Source organism: Podarcis erhardii (genome assembly GCF_964252035.2).
Source record: "Podarcis erhardii genome assembly, chromosome: 16".
In the NCBI taxonomy this organism is placed as follows: Eukaryota; Metazoa; Chordata; class Lepidosauria; order Squamata; family Lacertidae; genus Podarcis; species Podarcis erhardii.
Genome location: NC_138514.1, coordinates 25,053,343 through 25,073,628, shown reverse-complemented (window position 1 = coordinate 25,073,628; position 20,286 = coordinate 25,053,343). Strand labels below are relative to the sequence as shown.

Sequence of the window (20,286 nt, the reverse complement as noted above, 5' to 3'; positions counted from 1 at the left end):
CTTTAAGAGCGTCGGCGCGGCCGAGGGCGCCCCCTGGCGGCCCGCGGCGGCGCTGCAGGTGCAGGTGGAGGATCGCGCGCCTCCAGGTGCGGCCGCCGCTGCTGCTGCTCCGTCGGCTCGGCCGTCCCCACCATGGAGCGCGATCGGGGCCCGCGGGGCTCGGCGGTGGACCTGGGCTTCGGGGCGCTCAGCACCGCGCAGCTCCGCGCCCTCATGCGGGACGAGACGTGGCTGGAGCGCATCGTCAAGCTGAGCAGGAAGGTAAGCCCAGGATCGGGACCCCCGAGGAGGAGAGGATCGGGCCCCTGGTAGGCAGAGGTGGAACGGGGGGGCCGCATCCTGCCTCTTTTTTGCACGCATCGCTTGGATGGCATGCATCGGGATGCACATCTCAGCCCCCTCCCGGTCCAAACATGTAACCGACCCCCACCCCACCCCGCCATCCATCTAATCCCCCCCCCCGGCCAATTAAAACACCCACAGCACACAAAGGGGCAGCGATACCCCCGTCAGGCCTGCTACTGCCCTCCTCTGGGGCCGTGCCACACACCCCAAAACCCTATTGCAGAGAGGGTGCCCGTTGATGAGGGGGGCATGGCATGGGGGGGCACAGTGCCAATCCAGCCAGGCCTGTGCTTGGTGCCCAGAGACGGTGTCCAGCAGCACCACTGACGGCCTTTCCACAGAGGCTTGTGGCTATGACCCCCCCAAAACACCCCATGCTCATGCCCCCCAAATGTGCAATCCTGTGGGGCAAACCAGCCGCTCCCTGACTGCCTCCCAACCTGGCCGATGTTCCTCTCTATCTCACCCCCCATCCAAACAGCTGTCTTGGGGGGGGACCATAATGCCCCCCACTTACCTTCAAAGCTCTTACCAGGACACCCCAAACAAATGTGAGCATAGCTGCTGTTTCCTTGGCACCCCACTTCCTCAGTTACCCACCCACCCCCTACCAAAATAGATGCTACCGAGCCCTTTTGCATGGTGATTTTAATATTCTGCTGCTTCCCCAGACACCTGTCACTTGGACCCCCCCTCCCCCCAAAATTAACCGCCCCCTTGCAGCAGTTTTTGCAAAGGCTCCTTCTTTGTTATCTCTATGCCACTGGCGATACCAGTTGAGGGTCGAGGTGTGTGTGTGTGTGAGGGAGGCTGCAAGGGCCTGGATGCTTTGTTTGGGTGGGTGGGGAGCCTCCATCCTGGAGTGCCCCCTCCCTCCCCTCCAAAACCAGCCCCAATGCTCATAATCGCAAACCCACGCACCCTCCCCGCACACCCCTGTCTGTTTTGTTTTTCTGCACCCTTAGGAAGGGAGTTTGGGATCCATCCAAGGCTCCCTGAATCAGCCAGAGGATTTATTTTTATTTTATTTTTGGAGGGTGGGTGGGTGTTGCTGTCTGTATTGTGTACAGGGTGGGTGGGTGGGCTTGCCAAATAATTGCCAGAGCCTTTCATACATTTGGATCACGGATGGCGTAGGGTTTTGCCTTTCCGACAGAGAGCCATGGAAACAAAGGACATCCTCTTTTTGTTTTTGGCCAACCCCTACTAAATCTAACTAGCCTCCTCCCCGTTCCAGGAATCCCACCCCCCGCCTCCTAATTCTGGCTCCCCAAAACCTTTACAGGCCCACTCAATTTTGTGTCCACCCCCACCCCCACCCAGACACGTCACAGACTGCTGTTGCTGTCCATTCTCCCAAGAATACGTCGGGTCTGTTTATCTCAGAAAGGCACCTTCGCCTCACGACCCTGGGAAGCAGGAGATCCCCCCCCCCCACACACACACACACACACACACACACCCTGTTTCCTGGGTTTGTCCTGGGTTAATTGCTCTGGAATAACTGTTTCTCTGTAGGGTGCCCCACAAGGGTTTCAGAGGACCCCGGGACCATCCCTGTGTGGTCCCACAACTCCGCCCCACTCAATGCCCCAGAGATGCCCCCAAATGGGGCACGGGTGTAGAAAGGATTCCACATCGTGTGGACATTTAGCCAGGATTAAAATTGGGGTGGGTGATGCAAGGCCCTGTCTGCCCACCCTGGTTGTTGGGGGGGGGGACCTAAACAAAGCCTTGTAGCAGGCATCCTACTTGCAATGCTATTTGAGAATTGCTTAAAGAATGTTGCTCTGTGCAGTGGGTCATCTTGGAAGAATTAGGCGCATCTTCAGCGGGGGGGGGGGGGGAGTCCAGATGCCATCTTGCTCTGAGGCTCAGTCAGGGCAGCAGGTTAGGCAGAGGTGGGCACCGTCGCAGTTTCTCATTGGCCCTGCTGCAAACTCAAGAGCGCTGAGCGGATCTAGCTGTTGGATATGGGTTGGTGGAGCGGAGAAGCATCCCACTCTGGTCCATCTGATGAACGTGAATGTTGCGAGGTTTGGGACAGATAAGAGAAAGTCCTTCCTGCATTGCGTGGTTAAACTACGGAACTCACTTCCACAGGGGGCCACCAACTCGGGTGGCTTTTAAAGAGAATTAGACAAATTCATGGAGGATAATAAAGCTATTGAAGGCTACTCGCCATGGTGGGGCTATGCTGTGCCTCCAGAGTTGGAAACTCTGTTGCTGGAAATGGCAAGAGGGGAGAGGGCTCTTGCTTCCGGGCTTCCCATCAGGGCATCTGGTTGGTCACTGTGAGAATGGGATGCTGAGCCAAATGGGCCCCCTTTGGCCCAATCCAGGCCTCTTCTTGTGTCTGCTAAGCACATGTATCTGGTTTCTTCCACACAGGGGCTCAGAAGCCACTGTTGCTTGCCTGAGCCATGAGAGCTTAAAGTTTCAGAAACGGGAGCCTTAAAGATCCCAAAATGTTCATAGCTTGGGCAAGGACAGGAGAGAGCTGGGAACTTGCTCTGAGGAGAGATGTTGTCATTGCCTGTGACAATTGTGATAGTCAGCAGTTCAGAATCTAAACTTTAGTTGCCTTGTGGCATAGAGACATTCTCTCCGGTTATCCTTGTAAAGTTGCAGCTTGCTTCTTATCCCCATATTGCAGATGGGAAAACTGAGGCTGAGTGGTGATTGTTTACCCAAAGGCACCACCAAGTGAGTTCATGGGTGTTAGATATAAATCCTCTCTGTTCACAGTTTTAGCCATACTGCATGGTTTTTCTTCCTGTTGCTTTATAATTAAGTTTATTGGTTTACTCCTCCATCCATCCTCTCCCCCACCCACCCCCCTGTGGGCTCTCTGTTATGAAGCGGGGCCTTTGTACTGGTGGCTCCACTGCTCTAGAGCTTGGCTCTCCCTGTCTGTAAATGGACGCCCTTGTTTCCTCCAACTTTGAATTGTTTTGGTCGCCAGCATATTACAAAAACCTACTTGACGTCTGCAGACTGTGTTTATCTGCCATTAAAGACTGCATTCTGCTCCAGATAGGAGCTGTTTATGGCACAAAAGCTTTTAATAAGTTTAAAAACCAGTCCATCAATTTAATATCAATAACAGAACACCATCAGTGTGCCTGGCACTTTGAGAAGAGGTCCCTGCCTCATGGACCAAACAGTTGCACCATTTGCAAGAAACAGAGGGTGGCTGAGCTGCAGAAAAGGTTCCTGGTGAGCAAACAGGTAGCTCAAGCAAGTTAGTCAAGCCACATATTGCAGAGGATTGCGAGGCCAATCCTTTGTTGTTGTTGTTGTTGTTTGTTATATTTATATCCTGCCTTTTTCCCAGACAGGGAGTCAAGGCAGCTTACACAAATTAAAACAAGACGGATAAAGCACAGAAGGCTAAAATCATATAAAAGATGATAGTTAAAAAGTAATTAAGCTCTAATAAAACAATATAAAAACAGATCTATTAAACTACAGATGTGGCACTATTTAAAAGCCCTTTTCTTTAAAAACAGCTGGTTCCCAAAAAGCCTGTTGTAATGAAGCCGTTGTCACCTGCTGGCAGAAGGGCAACAAGGAGTGAGTGAGTTTGGTTTCTCTAGGGAGGGAGTTCCTCAGTCTGGGGGCAGACACTGACAAGACCAGGCACCCCCAAACTTGGCCCTCCAGCTGTTTTGGGACTACAACTCCCATCATCCCTAGCTAACAGGACCAGTGGTCAGGGATGATGGGAACTGTAGTCCCAAAACATCTGGGGGGCCAAGTTTGGGGGGTGCCTGGACAAGACCCCCTCCCCCATCCCCACCAAGCGTGCCTGTGAGTCTGGCAGGACTGAGAGAAGAGCCTCTGTATGGCTTCCCCCATCCTGCACACCAACTAGACTAGTAGCTGAAACAACCAAACTCAGCCTCACCCACCTACCCTAAAATATTATTCCTCCAACCGTGGAGGCAGAGCATAAGCCATCCTGTCAAATAGCCATCGATAGCTATATTCTCCTCTGTGAATTTATCCAGTCCTCTTTTAAAGCCATCCAAGTTGGTGGCCAGCCCCTGCATCTTCCTGTGGGAGGGAGTTCCACAGTTTAACGCTGTGTCTGTCTATTGCAGTTCCAGAACTTGCAGCTGGAACGGGAGAGGCGCCTGGCCTCCAACTACGCCTTGGCCAAGCAGAACCTGGCACTGCAACCACGGCTGGAGAACGGCAAGGCCTCTCTGGCCATCAAGTACCAGGAGCTGAGGGAACTGCGGGAGACATGCCGGGACAAGCAGCAGCGTCTGGGTGAGCCCCCTCCCCCATATCCAAGCCTGGCAGCCATCTTTCCTTGAGCCTCGCCTGACCCCTCATTCCGGTTGTCTGCCAGCTGTGGCTCTCTGCGCGGAAGGGGAATTCTGCACATGCTTTTGTGACTTATTTGCTGTTTATTTCCTAATGCTTCTAAACCGCCTCTTTGTGGAAAACCTTAGAGCTGTTTGCAAAAAGAGTAAAACTCTGAGATTATTAGTAAAAAAACCACTAAGACATTAAAATTAAAATAAAACCAGCAACAAACTAAAAACACACCAACACTGTAAACAACTGACCAGGCTCGTTTAAACAAAAAGTGTATTTAGCAGGGGAAAGAGTGATGTTAATAGGCAGGGAGTTCCAAAGGGTAGGAATTTGAGTTGAGCTCCAGGCTGGGCTTTGTCGGACTGGTGTGTCCCATGAGCAGGGCTGCCAGACCTCCAGGGCTCACCTGAAGTCTGCAGGTTGGTCTGGCCCAGGTGGAACGGGAAGCTGGCTGCAAATTATTGCTTAGATTCTCTAGGGTGGGACTCTGCCCTCCTGCCCTTCCTCCTCCCCTCTCCCAATTAACCTCCATCTCCAGGGCTGTGGTAGGACGGAGCACAGAGGAAGAACCACCAGGGGCCGCCCCCTGTGATATCACCCTATGTCTCAGCTTTGTGCCCTGAAATCTCAGCTTCTGGGATGCTCCTGACCCCGTGACCTTATCCTTGAGCCACGCTGGCATCCTAGAATAGCATGTCATAGCCTCTTCCTACTCCCCCACCCACCATTCCATGGCGATTCTCTAGGATAGAGGCTTCCTGTTGTTGTTAATTGCCCACCCATCACCCTAAGGTCCCAAGTATTAATATGCAGTATTAAAAACAATTAAAAACAACATTCAACCATAAAATTAAGGCGGTTCCTAAAACCATAAACCTCAAGGACCAAAAGGACCTTTTTGGTGGTGGCTCCCCACTTGTGCAAAGATCTCCGCAGGAGACTTGCCTGGCACCGCCTCAACATACACAAAGCATTTCTTTTCTGCCTGACCTTTTGGCTGTGAATTCTCTGTGGCCTCCTTCAGTGGGTGGGATGTTTTATCCTTGCATTTTAAAAAGATGAACACGTTTTTCTCTGTGTTTTGTCCTGGGCTGGTTTTATCGTGTGTGGGGTTTTTTATTGCCTTAAGTCACTTTAAAACAAAAACAAAACAACCCTCAACGTTTAATAGGTAATCATAAATATTGATATCCATCCCAGCTGCAGAGAGCAGAAGCGACTTGGGATCCAAAATATCTGTTTGGGGAAGTCTGGTGTATGCAGTGTGGCTTAGCAGGAGAGCCCCATACTTTTACAAGACAGCTATTCTTTTGGCTTAAAGTGTGAAAGAGACAAAAATGGCATTAAGCACCCCTGTATGTATGCACACATCTGGCAGTCTGGATTGGGCTGTGGACCACTAGCCCCCAACACATCCTACAGGGATGCTTAGGGAGCCTGTGATTCCCATTAGCACAGCTGCATGAGACCCAATTGCTTGTGTGGAGTCACTTTTGGACCGGAATGATGGGGCATTGAGGTCACCCCTCCAGGAACCTTCCCCTTTTATTTGTTCATTTGAGAAACTGCATTTATTTACCACTATATATCATTTTTTAATTAAAAAAAGCAGACACAATCAAAGCAGTGTTCAACAATAAAAGCATTAAAAGGTTAAAATCAGACAGCAGTCAACCAATGAGGAAGGATGTATTTACAATTGCCTGCAAAGTATTGGCAGAATAGAATAGTTTCCAGCAAGTGTTTAAATGCCGGCACAGAAGGCGCCTACTGAATCTCTAACAGCAGAGAGTTCCACAGGACACCAAAGGTTCGGTTTCTCGTTGTTGTCAAACAAGCATCACCAACCTGGGGAATGGCCAGTGATGGTCCTGCAGATAATCTCAGTGAACAAGTTGGGATGTAAGTGTTCAGGCAGTCCCTGGTCAGGAAAGGAATCTTCCAAAAGCAATTTGCAAGCCCTTATGTCACAACAGAAACTACAATGCAATTTAAGGAGGAGGGTGGGAAAACATCAAAACAAAGCAATTTATTCAGGACTAGCAACTTGCCCATCCCACTAGTTCTGTACAGTAAACTTTTGCCAACCTGGTGTCCTCCAGAAGTTTGGGACTATGGCCAGATTCACCCCATACATTTAGTAGACTATGATACAGTACCACTTTGAACAGTCATGGTTTGCCCCAAAGAATTCTGGGAAGTGTTGTTTGTTTAGGGTGCTGAGAACAGTTAGGAGGCCCCTATTCCCCTCCCAGAGCTACAATTCCCAGCATGGTTTCACAATCCCTCTTCCCCAGGAAGGCTGCCAGGGGGTCAATCCCTGATGTCTCCAGGTAGCAGGCTGGGAGAGATGCCTTTCTGAAATCCTGGATGGCAGCTGCCCATCAGAGCAGACAGCCCAGAGGTAGATGGACCAGTGAGTTCAACACTGTAAAGGCAGCTTGTATTCATCATTATCTTTTATTATTTGTATGCCAGTCATCTGACTGGGTTGCCCCAGCCACTCTGGCAGCTCCCAACAAATTGAAACATCTCACACAGTAAAACATCAAACATTAAAAACCATGAGGACAAAGAACTTACCACGATGGTAGATCACCTGTTGTTTTGCTGACCCGGACTAATGTTCCGTTTCCTAGAGCAGGATGGAGAAGCAAGGTGAAGCCCCGATGGCACCTTGGGATTAAACCCTGCTTCGTGGGAGGGAAGAGTGAGGGCACTAGGGAAGGAGTGTCTGCGACTGAGGCTGCTTTTTTGCCTGGCAGGGGCCTGTATGGCCAAGTGGACCCCCGAGAATGCAGTGAGCAGGCTGCAAGCTGAGCTGGACGGCGTGGAGGCCAAGGTGGAGGTGAGTTGCCATAATGGGGGGCTAGTAGTGAGGGGAAACACCTGCACTGAAGTGCATATGGCCGCTGGCCCCACAAAACTGTGTTGTAGGGTCGTCAGGGAGTCCATCAGCTGGGGCACCAGAGCCCAGTAAGCCAAGTTTTCTGCTCAGCCTCATCCTCCCTGCTGAGTTCTGCGAGAGGAAGAGGAAGCTCCTTGGGTGTTTTTGCCACAGTGGGCAATTCCCTTTAACCCTGATGGCTGAGATCGCAGAACCATAGAACAGTGCAGGGATCGCAGCACAGATGGGGGTGTGTGTGAGAAGGTTTGCAAAAACAACCTCCCCTGCAGAGGTTTATCATTTATTTTTTAATTAAATTTGTATAGCACCCTTCACCTGTTGATCTCAGGACAGTTTGCAACCTAAAATAGCAGTACAGTCGTACCTTTGATCCCGAACACCTTGCGAGTTGAACGTTTTGGCTCCTGAACGCCACAAACCCGGAAGTGAGCGTTACGGTTTGCAAACATTCTTTGGAACCTGAATGTCTGACTTCCGCAGCTTCAGATTGGCTGCAGGAGCCGCACTTTGGTTTCTGAACGTTTTGGAAGTCAAATGGACTTGCAGAGCGGATTCTGCTCGACTTCCGAGGTACCACTGTATAAGATTTGCGTTCGTTGTCCCATCCACTTTTGGTCCTGGCTCCGCCCACCACTTGCACATGAAGGTTTCCAAGAAGGGAACGTGGCTCTGGGCTGAACAGGGTTCCCTGTCCCTGACCTCTCTGTATAAATTGGGCCCTGCAGGTTTCACTTTTCCCTCTTCACTTTAATTTCATAAAGGGGGTCAGAGGGTCATCTAGTCCAACCCGCTTCAAGGAGGGGGCGAGAGGGGTGGAAGGCCCTCCAGAGGCTTGCTTGAATTCTCCCATTCCTTCCTCCCCCTGCCCTGTTTATTTCCAGGAGCAGATGGAGCAGTTTCTCTGCTGGGACCTCCCCGTGGAGACCTTTGTGGAGTCTTTCCAGCACGCCCGAATGCTCTCCCACCTGCGCCGCACCCAGCTGGAGAAGCTGCAGAGTGCCCTCAAACTGGAGAAACTGGAGAAGGCCAAGGACAAGCCCAGCCCTGGCAGTGAGGAGCCGCCCGCCGTCTCCCCCGCCCTCCCAGTGCCAGCGCCGCCTCCACCACCGACTTCGGCCCAAGCCCCTCCTCCAGCACCAAACGGGCCGCCCCCCAAGGTCTTCCAGCTGCGCTTGGCGCCAGCGTTCCTCATCCCCTCGGAGGCCGTGCTCCCCATCCCGGTGGGGACCGGCCCCCAAAAGTGCTGCCTGCCGGCCCTGGCCACCTCGCACCCTGCCGCTCCCTTTGTGAGCTCGCCCTTGAGCCTGATTGGACACATCCACCTGGCGCAGGCCCACCTGCCTCCCCAGCAGAAGAAGAAGGAGCCGCCACACCGGTAGCCGACTGCAGCTGACGGACCGTTTTTACCGGAGCCTCCGTCGCGAGACGAGACGGGCCAGGGTCCGGGGCGCGGCGCCGCCAGCACCCCCCCCCCGACCTGCCAACCACTCTGCCCGCCCAGACTTGCCCAGAGCTGGGGCGTTGGGGTGGGGCAGGACTATGGCAGCTACAGGGGGGTGTCCTATATGATTTAGACGCTCGGTGCTTTCTCTGTCTCCCATCTCTTGGGGCTGCCTGGCCGGCTGGGGCTATCAAACGTTATTGTAAGTATAGGTGCCGGAGGGCCGGGGAGGGGGGCTGCCCTCCCCCATCATTTAGAAATAAGGGAAAGTCTATATTTAGCTCCACCCCTCTCCTTTTTTGTGGGGGGACCCTATGACCATTCTGCACCCATTCGATGCCAGAAAGAGCATAGGAGCCAACTCTCAGGGGCCGAGGTCCCTTCGTCGTCGTCCCCATAAAATATTTGAGGGGGCCCCCCAAAGTTGATAGGCATTGCCATTTAAATGGTGTGCGTGTGCCGCGTCTTGTGATCAATTATGCGGGGCGGGGTTTACCTGAGCCCCCCAATATTTTATTCCATTTGGCACCCCTGAGAGAGAGAGAGGCTTGCAGGCTGCCCCCCATCCTGCTTTGAGGCGGCTGACTCTGGGTGGGAACGCCTGACCTCCAGACCCAGCCCACAAACAGAACTTCCCCTATATAGCACAAGTGTCTCCATTTTGGAAGCCAGAGAGAAAGACCAAGAAAAGGGGTAGAGTAGAGCACATTTGGGATTGGGGTGAAGGGAGTTGGGCACAGGCAGATATTCTGTTGGCGGGGTGTGTTGTTGTTTTTTTTGGAGCCAGAAGCTGAATTCTCCTTCTCCCCCTCGCCTCCTCACAATAATTTGTATGTTGGGAGTGAGGGGGGTAGGGCGGCTTCTGAAGTAGAACTGGGAGGGCTAATTTGGGGGGTTGGGGGGCAAGGGCTGAGGTTGCGAAGCACAGGGTAGGACATGAAGCCCAAAGTTAGGCCACGGCTAGAGGATGGGTTTGTGGAACCAGCATACACGGATTCAACAGGGTATGGGGTGTGGGGCTCAGCCAGGGTCTGGGGTGGGGGGCGGGGTGGAATTTGTCTTTCCAGAAGATGTAGGGCTGAGTGACACACACACACACACAAAACTGGGGCGGGGCGGGCCAGGTGAGGATGTATTTTTGAGCCGTTTTAACTTGAATGTGCTTGCAAAAATTTGAATTGTCAGGATCGGGGGGGAGGCTGCAGCGAGAAGGAGGATTGAACCGGAAAACTTATTTGTGTTTTTTTAAAAAAAAAAATCCAGAGAGTCTCAAGTGCTCCCTCATGGAAGAGGTGGTTTCTGTGTCTCTGAATGAGTCACTGGCCCGGTTTTCTTCTCTTGTTCAGCCTCCTCAGGAGCTGGTACAAGTGAGTCATTCAGTCATTGCCGAGGGAACCAGAAAGCAGTATTCTGACCTGCCAGCAGATGAGGCTGCCTGCCGCTTCTCTGCATGAGCAGTTTGTATGAAGTGTCTCGAAAAACGTTTTTAAAAAGAGCGAAACAAATCTTGAAATTTGCGTTCAGCTGTCAAAAGGTCCCCACTTTTTGTTGACTGTCGGTGAGATTTTTATTTCAGCTCTTGCAGATGGGACATGCCCTGTCGTCTGAAGACAGACAGCTGGGATGGGTAAGGATGAGTGCAGCTGTCGCGCCTCTGACTGTGCCATCCCTGGTGTAGAAAGAGCATTTGGGGTGTCCCTGGGTGAGCTGGTGAGAAAGGTACAGCGGTGGGAGTTGACTGTGGGGAGCGTGCTCAGGCAGGGGACGGCTTCTCCCCTCTTCCATGGGGCATGACGTCCCTGTGACTGATCCCACTTTGGGAGAGGATGACGGCAGCGCCCTCCACCTCTAGCTGGTTGCTGGGGTGATTGTGTAGCAGGAGGGATTGTGTACCAGGGCAGATCCTCCAATCCAGCGCTGAGAAACCAGCCCCTCATTTAGGGAGCCAGGAGGTCTGGGACAGTGAGAGGAAGAAAGCAGCTGTCAGCTGAGCTGGAGGAACCTTCTTTCTTTGCTTGAACCCAGGCAGGAGCATGGCACAGCAGCTATGATGAAGGGAATGCACTCTGCACACTCTCAGAGGCACTGTCAGCATTCCACAGGTCCCAGAGCTGAAAGCACACCCAGTTGCTTTGCCTTGCTAGATTACTCCGGTTCAAATGAACCCCTGGCCAGCCTAGTCTTCCTTCTACACTGTATGATCCCTGACCCCCCTCACTGCTGCAGTCGCCAGGTTCTTCAATCACAGAGTCATTACAACCACCTATTTTCCCTCTGCAAGGAACGGCTGCAAAATCCAGTTCCTGGAGGGGTTGTGATTCAGGACCATCTGAAACAACCACCCCCCACTCTAGAGGGCATATTCCAGGGAGCTGAAGTGAAACGCCGATTTAATTTGCATAAAACTTATCCTCCGCTTGATTGTAAGGAAAACCTTGAAGCGGTTTACAGTGTTTGATGAGGTCTGAATCCTAAATGTCAAGCTTGGTGGAATTTGGCAGAAGCAAAGCCAGTTTGCAAAAATAAAGGGGGGGGCTGAATTATTGGTAGGAAATGGAATCATAGAATGGGAGAGTTGGAAGGGACCAGAATAGGGAGCCTGTAGCCCTCCAGACAGAGCCAGACGCCGGCTCCCATCATCATCGTCCCTGACTACTGGTCATGCTGGCTGCTAGATGCTAATCTAGGGGGCACCAGGTTGACAGGCTTATATCATGGCACTCCAGAGGGGCCCCCTTCCTGGCTTTGCAGTAGTTATGGTGGCCCCTGATCTTGAATGCTGGAAGTGTCAGGACTGATAAAAGAAAGTCCTTTTTTGTGCAGTGCAAGGTTGAACTGTGGAACTCCCTGCTGCAGTGATGGCCAGCAGCCTAGATGGCTTTAAAAGAGCATTAGACAAATTCATGATGGAGGAGGAGGACCATTGATGACTACTAACCATTATGGCTAGTTAGGGCTTCCGCAGTTAGAGGGCCAGGAATGCTTCTAAATACCGATTACTGGAAATCCCAGGAGAGGCTCTCAGGTCCTGCTTGCAGGTTTTCCATAGGCATCTAGTTGGCCCCTCTAAAATCAAAGGCTGCTGGGATAGAAGGGCCAATGGCCTGATCCAGCAGCCTCTTCTTATGTTCCTGTGTTGTTAGACTTCATCTCCCTTCATCCCTGGCCAATGGCTATGTTGTCTAGGCCTGGTGGGAGTCTAACAACACCCATAGGAAGGCCACAGATGTTCGCCCTCCACCCTGGTTTTACAGGCTGGCTCTCTGAAACCTGCTAGTCCAGAGCCCTGCTGGATCAGGCTGAAAGTCCACAGTGTTCAGCGTTCTGTTTCCACTAGCAGCCAATCAGATGCCTTTGGGAGGCCCACAACAAAATTCCCCATTGGTCATTTCCAGTGGGACAACTGCAACTCAGAGGCAGACTACTCCTGAACCTGAAAAGTCTCTTCAGCTGTTGTGATGGATGGCTGACGACATGCCGTATTTTTCGCTCTATAACACGCACCTGACCATAACACACACATAGTTTTTAGAGGAAGAAAATCCACAGACATGCCACCCGTAGGCATTTCCTCCATAACACACACAGACATTTCCCCTTACTTTCTAGGAGGAAAAAAAGTGAGTGTTATGGTGCAAAAAATACGGTATCTCTCCATCCATGAATTTGCCCAAACTTCATGTTTTCACTGGAAATGTAACAGAGGGTGTTGCTTTAGAATATTCGGGGGGCGGGGGCGGGATGGCTCCATTTGCAGAGGAAATCTGACATTCCAAAATTTGTCTGAAACCTTCTAAGTTGTCTCAGCTCCCAAGGAAGGAGAGGAGGAAGGGGGGGCCATTGGGCAATTATATTTTAATTCATTTAAATGCATGCAAATGTAACGCAGCTGGTTTTCTAGCATCGATACAGAACAGTTTTCCTATTTGATGGCTAGGTTTAAAAAAAATACAACCACCTGGGTTGAGTTTTGAAAGAGCCCCACATCCTGGTTTTGGGGGGGGAGGTGGGTGATAATGTATTTCCACCTATATCCAGGAACATCCCCCCCAAAAAAGACCTCACTTTCCCGAGAAAGCCTAGTGGCCTCGTTCTTGGAATATAATTTTGCTGATTTGGGTTTTTTTCTGCAATATTTGAGAAACGGGGGGTGGGGGAGGAGAGGAAGGGGCAGTTTCCTGGGGTTCTCCCTGTCTCCGAAACATCAACTGAACTTTCTTGACACTCTCCCCACCCCCACCCTATTACAAGCCAGAACCTCTCTCTTTCAGGATCCACTGCAAAACTTTCCATGTGTGTCAGGGGTTGGGTGGGGTGGGTGGGGGTCTTTAAATATTCCCACGGTCTCAATCCGATTCCGGCAGCTTCAAGGTAGACCCCATGCTGTCTTTGTGGACGTTTTCTTTTCCATGTAATGTTTTTGGAAAAATAAGTGTGGAAACAAGTATATAAATATAAATATATTCTTTGGAATAAATCGAAGGAATACATTTCTGCCAGCGGCGTTTTCAACTGCAGGGGTCATCTGCATTCTACAGACATTGAAGTATGTGGGCGGGCGGGAGACCAGCATCATGGTGGAAACAATGAGATTTTCATAGAACTGTCAAATTGGAAGGGACCCAAGGGTCATCTAGTCAAACCCTTCAGTGCAAATTGTTTTCTAATTTGAACATGAAAATTTGGAAGATGTACCCATTAAGTCACAATCCCCTGTGGTCTCCGAAAGTAGCCACAGTGGCAACGTATAGTTGCCTATTTAAGCTCATGCCTATCTCTTAAATCAGTGGTCACGGACCTGCTAACAATGGCAGTCATTGCAATGTGCTGGGCGTGTTGGTTGCTAAGCATGCAGATAGGTCTGAGAACAGGCTGAAGATTGGAGGAGTGGCTGCTGATGTCACAAAGGCACTAAGGGCTACTTGGTACAGAATCTTATGAGGAACAATTGAGGGAGATGGGGAAGTTTAACCTGGAGAAGATATGAAAGCCGTCCTCAGCTATCTTAAAGGTGGTCACATGGAAAACAACAACATTGAACACCAGCTGTATTTGTTGGGTTGATTTCTGTTCCGGATATGAGACGAATAGGTGGTCTGCTGAGACCACAAGCTGAACATGAGTCAACAGTGTGATGCAGCAGCAAATAAAGCTAATGTAATTCTAGGCTGTATCAACAGAAATCTAGAGTCCAGATCAAGGGAAATTCTGTTCTGCCTTGGTTAGACCCGACTTGGTATCCTGTGTCCAGTTCTGGAAGGTGTGCAGAGGAGGGCAACCAGGTTGGTCATAGAATTATAGAGTTGGAAGGGACCCTAAAAGGGCATACAGTATACTGGACCCAGGAAGTCCTATTGATGCCCCGTAGATCTGTGAGGAAAACTGGGAGAGCGGACCCTCTGGAAGTTAAGATGCTGATTGACTATGGCAGGGTACGTGTGTCTCACAGGCCCTGTGCTTTGCAACACAGCAGGCTTCCCTATAAGCAAAGTTTTAACAATTCAGACAAATGTTTAAAATGATATTTGTTTTGTTTACTTATAAAAATATTTGTATACCGTAAAAATATAGCAAAGCAGTTTACAGCAATAAAAACATAAAAGCAGATAGGAAAAGCATAACAAGAGAAAAACAAAAAAGCTAAAAACAAGCATCAGTAAATCATTGTGGAAAGATATATTCTTAATAGTCTGCATTGGCTTGGTGGAATAACAAAGTTAACAACAGGTATTTAAAAGTTGGCCTGCTATGTAGTGGCAGAGAGTTCCACAGGTCTTGGCTTCTCATTGTTGTCATATGAGCCTCGCCAGCTCTGGAAATGATCAACAGCACTCCTTCAGATGTTCTCACTGATCGAGCTGGGATATCTTAAGGGATCGGGTGATCCCCGAGGTAAGGTAAAGGTAAAGGGACCCCTGACCATTAGGTCCAGTCGTAGCCGACTCTGGGGTTGCGGCGCTCATCTCGCTTTATTGGCCGAGGGAGCCGGCGTACAGCTTCCGGGTCATGTGGCCAAGAGGACTAAGCCGCTTCTGGCAAACCAGAGCAGCACACGGAAACGCCGTTTACCTTCCCGCCGGAGTGGTACCTATTTATCTACTTGGACTTTTATGTGCTTTCGAACTGCTAGGTTGGCAGGAGCAGGGGCCGAGCAACGGGAGCTAACCCCGTCACGGGGATTCAAACCTCTGACCTTCTGATCAGCAAGTCCTAGGCTCTGTGGTTTAACCCACAGCGCCACCCGCGTCCCGATCCCCGAGGTACCCTGGATTTAATTGTCCAGGGATTTGTAAATTAATACAATATTTGAGGCTCAGTGTGGAAAACCCAGGGCAGGAGGTGCTTGGGCAACCTTAACAACACCCCTGTGAGGCAGGAAGCCAATACACCCTCTAGAGAGGGGCTGGTTCTCTGCTGTATTAAGCTCCAACGGATTATGCCCAGGCCTTGACAAATTAGCATGGCTTGGGCCACAGGCCCAGCGCTCTCCAGGGTAGACAGTAACAGAACATTCAATCACAACAGAAATTCGCATCACCAACGGCTCCTGCAAATATAGCAGGAACAGCCGGCTGGCAGGGTGAGCGTTTGCCTCAGCACAGCACAGCCGTGTTTTCTGTTTCGGGGGAAGCACCAGACAAAATATTGGCGAGGCTCTCCCCAGTCATACAAGCAGTGGCTGCTTCTTGGAAAGACAGAATGCTTTAAAAGATGTCCGTCCCCCCCCCCAAAAAAAACCATGAAATGTGTGTTTAATTAACAGCAAAACCTCCAGCAGATATTAAGAGCAGAAACCAGGCATCAATCAAGAAACACCAATAAGGAATTAAAGAGCAAAATAATTCAACACAATAAATACAGCCTAACATTCAGTAATATATTTTTACATCACACGAGGGCAGGGAGAGAAATGTTCAACAAGGGTATGGCCTCTGAAGAATAAAAGGATCTTTGTTGCAGACTCCTGTTCAGGTCTACTCTCAAGTGAGGGACTAACTTAGTTCAGTGAGGAAATGTACAGTACTGCTATATTCTGTCTTGGTCAGATTCCTTTGCTCAGTTCTGGGCACCCCAGTTTAAGAAGGATATTGAGAAGCTAGAAGGTTTGCAGAGAAGGGTGACTAGGGTGATAAAGGGCCTGGAAACCAAGCCTTATGAGGAATGGTTGAGGGAATTGGGTATGTTTAGCATGCCGTTCATATATGTATTTATGAGGTGTTAGCACAAGGGTACACCATGCTCCTTCTAGGGTAGTTTCTCCACCTTTGGTCCCCACTTTGCACTCAGCTCTCACCTGTGGCTCATATAAGCTGTTAGCATGAAACATTGGCCATACCCCAGGAACAGCTTCAATTGGCCAGCTAAACCGGGTGAGGATAGCCGATAGGTCTCAAATCCTCAGTGAGTTAGGGACTTCCTTTGCATGCGAAAACAGGTCCCTAAGATGGTTGGATGGTGCCTTGTACTCCTCCTTCCAGCATCTCCTGCAGCCAAGCTGGTGCCAAATGTCTTGCTCTGCTTTCTTTTGGACCATATCAGCGAGGCCAAGAGGGGAGATTCTTGTCATCTAGGCAGCCCAGGACCTCCATATACACTGCCCAGACTTGCGCCCTGGGGAGGTCACTTTGGTGCTGCTAATGCAGCAGTGATTTCACCCCCGGAAGCACACTCCCTTGTCTCTCAAGACAGAAGGATGCTAATGATAGATAGATAGCAAGAGGAAGAGTTGTTGGGTAGCTCACTTTCCTTTTCACAAACTTAAAAAAAAAAAATTCCGTGGAGAAAATGGTAAGGGGAGCTTGAATGTCATCACTCATAATTAAATACTGTTTCTATTGAAAATAGTTCTATGTGTGTTTGTGTATGCACACATTAAGGCTGTGGTTGTGATTTGGAGTAACCCCGAATAATGCTGATTTGGGTGCACAAACTCTGTTCCCCTTCATTCAGGCTAATGCAGCTCTGTGTGGAACCAGGGACAGAGTGGAATTTCAGCCTTGCCTTGAGCTCCTGGTGGCTCCCCCATCAGAAATCGAGCATTGCTTGCTGGAATCATAGCTGGAGAACTAAGTTGGCTGGATCCTGTCCCGTCCCCCCCTCCCACCCCCAAGCCTTCAGGGACAGGTTATTATGCTCATGAACTAGCTGCTAAGTAACCGCTGATGGGGAGGAGGGGGTCCTCTTAGCCCCCCCAGCTGCTTAGGTTAATAGGAAATCAAACGCTTTCCCAGAGAGGGGGGGGACTGGAAGGTGGGGGGAGAGAGATCTGCTTCCCATTTGCCAGTGGGTAACCCCTGGTTACAGGCAGCAGAGTCGCTGTCTCTAGGATGCCAGCCGGGCCCTGCGATTGGTGGAGAGGACAAGCCAGGCTCTCCTGCTCGCTGATGGGCCACCCGTTGCCCTGGCAACAGCAGCATCCAGCTCCTCCTGTGTGTGAGACAGGGATGTCTTGCTGTTCTGCAAACCTCTCCAAAGAGCCCTAGCAACTGCGATGTGCCTTCACCCGACAGTCAGGATCGTGTGGGGTGTGTCGCAGAGGACCCCCCACCCCGAGGCTGAAATAAGCAGCACATGCAACAAGGAGTATATACCCACTCCCTTTCTGCAGGCTCTGTGGCATGGCTGGGGGGGGGCCTGTGGGGGGCTTCCAGGTGCTTTTATTTGGTTATTTACTATATATATATTCTAAGGAGCTACGTACATGGTGCTCTCATACACATGCTGCATTTTTATCTTCAGCACAACCCTATGAGGTAGGCCAGGCAGAAGGAGAGGGCGAAAGGGGGAGAAGAGAGAGAGAGAGAGAGAGAGAGAGAGAGAGAGAGAGAGAGAGAGAGACTCTGAAGGTGACCTAGTGAACTACATAGCTGAAGGTGGGTGGGATTTAAACCTGGGTCTCCCTGGTCCTACATGCTAAGTCAATATCCTTCAACTTGCGTGGTCTTTGGGATGTTTTGGACTCCCAGCTCCCTTCACCATCCCATGCTGCCTGGGGCTGATGTGAGTTGTATCCAACAGTCATGAATAGGCTGGCAGCCCAATCACATTTTTCTTCTTTAATTTGTGGGCTAGCTTTTGTGAACTTGGGGGAGAAGAGGTCCAAAGCACTGAGGAAACCCAATCCTGGGACTTCAGGCTTCACGCTTGAAAATCAAGCTGAAACCAAAGAATTGTAGGATTGGAAAGGACCCCCAATAGTCATCTAGTCCAACCCCCTGCACTGCAGGAAACACAGCAAAAGAATCCCTGAAAGATGCCCATCCAACCTGTTAAAAAACCTCCAGTGAAGGTTACACCACCTTCCAAGGGAGTCTGTTCCACTGTCAAACAGCTCTTACTACCAGAAGGTTCTTCCTAAGGTTTCGTCAGAATTTCCTTTCCTGTTATTTGACCATTGGTTCGGGTCATCCCCTCTGGATCAGCAAAAAGCAGCTTGCTCCATCTTCCTCAAGCCTTCTCTTCTCCAGGCTAAACATACCCAACTCCCTCAACTGTTCCTCGTAAGGCTCTGTTTCCAGACCCTTTATTCCTGCATTACAGGGGTTTGGACTAGTTTACCCTTTCCAACTCTACAATGATATTATCATCTTGCTCACCCTCGTCTGCACAGAAAGCATCAGAAGCAGAACTAGAGTTATGTTGACTATTGCTTCATGCTGTTAGGAGAAGGAATTCTGACAGATGCATCTTTTCCTGCAGTGGAACTAGACTATGAGCTATGAGGATATACTCAAGTGTATGAAGATTAAAGTTCAATCCTCAGTAGAAACCCACGGATGATAATTCAATTTGCAGTGGGGGGTTGCAGTTGGGAGGCAGGATTTGGCACACAGGCCAGGTAGGGATTAGAGGCCAGATGCAAGGACCTGCACTTTGCAAGACCAGGATGAGTTCATCAGGGATAGCATTCAGCAAAGAGCTTCACTCATTTTCTGCCCAAGCCAGTCAGAATTGCATTCTTGTCTGTATGCCGCCGCTCTCCCTAATGCTAGCTCAAGTGTCTCATAGGTGTCTGAGGAAAGACATTTGTCCAAGGAAGTGGTCCAACAATTGTAGCAGGAGTTGAAACTCCACAGCCAAAAAGGGAGATGGAGGGGGGCTATTCTGAATGGCCAAGGGATACCTGGGCTTGGAGGACAGCAGCAGCAGCACCCTGAATCAGATGCAAATACTCAAATGCAATGGAAGGGCTGGTTGCCTGGTGAGGTTTTCACTTAGGGAGAAATCAATATAATCATCTATATTTCTATCAGGTACCTTTCATAGTTTTGTGATCCAGTTATCCTACTACCTCCCCAGCTAGTTTCAGGCTTCTTCATCAGCCACCCCCCCAAAAAAACTTCTTCCCTGCCATCAACCTAACAGTGAGAAGAGCTCCCTCACCAAGCCTGGCTGAGCAAGCCATTCCCTCCTTATTTAGCTGTGGGATGACGATATCCTTTCCAAATGAAAATCAGTTTCCTTTCACTGTCAGCTGAACAATGATGCAAGGACCCCCTCTGCTGTACCACTCGGGAACAGCAACCCAGTGCTTGGAAAAACATTTCAACACAAGGGGAGTTGCTGAGCTGGACCAACCACAGCTCAGGGTGGTTGCCCTCCTCTCCTAACTTGCTTCAAAGGGAATTGCAAGAAGGAATGGTGAATGGAAAGAATATGGGGAGAAGAAGGGGGCGGGCTTCTTCCCTTCCCACAGCCTACTAAAAACTCACCTTTTACTAGAAGACTTTCCCTGACCCACAACCTTCAACCCACCTGCAATTTCAGTGAAACCTACCCATATGTATTCAAAGAATAACATGTTAGAGTTTGAAGGGAATCAAAGGGTCATCTATCCCAACCCCCTGCAATGCAGTAATAACATTCACCAAATGTTACTCTCTCCTCTCTTGGCCTTCTAAATAACCCCACACAATGGTTGCTTACTTTTACAACTCAACACCAATCAAAGGGTGGCACTGTGGTCTAAACCACAGAGCCTAGGGCTTGCCGATTGGAAGGTCGGTGGTTCAAATCCCCGCAATGGGGTGAGCTCCCATTGCTTGGTCCCTGCTCCTGCCTACCTAACAGTTCAAAAGCACATCAAAGTGCAAGTAGATAAATAGGTACCACTCCGGCGGGAAGGTAAATGCATTTCTGTGCACTACTCTGGTTCACCAGAAGCTGCTTGGTCATGCTGGCCACATGACCCGGAAGCTGTATGCTGGCTCTCTTGGCCAGTAAAGCGCTGCAACTCCAGAGTCATCTGCGACTGGGCCTAACC

General features: G+C 50.3%; 1 protein-coding gene and 1 long non-coding RNA gene across 2 annotated transcripts; both read left to right on the top strand.

Annotated features, from left to right (window-relative positions):
* The first annotated feature begins 62 nt into the window (after positions 1–62).
* VPS37D (VPS37D subunit of ESCRT-I) lies at positions 63–11,333 on the top strand. Its single transcript, XM_081843985.1, has 4 exons — positions 63–261; positions 4,452–4,623; positions 7,440–7,522; positions 8,464–11,333. The coding sequence occupies exons 1-4, from the start codon at positions 133–135 to the stop codon at positions 8,959–8,961; spliced, it is 882 nt and encodes a 293-aa protein (XP_081700111.1). The 5' UTR covers positions 63–132; the 3' UTR covers positions 8,962–11,333.
* Positions 11,334–12,676: 1,343 nt separating this feature from the next.
* LOC309331648 lies at positions 12,677–15,747 on the top strand. The gene is made up of 2 exons (XR_014151927.1): positions 12,677–14,915; positions 15,284–15,747. It is a non-coding gene; the product is annotated as an uncharacterized lncRNA (long non-coding RNA).
* Positions 15,748–20,286: the final 4,539 nt, after the last annotated feature.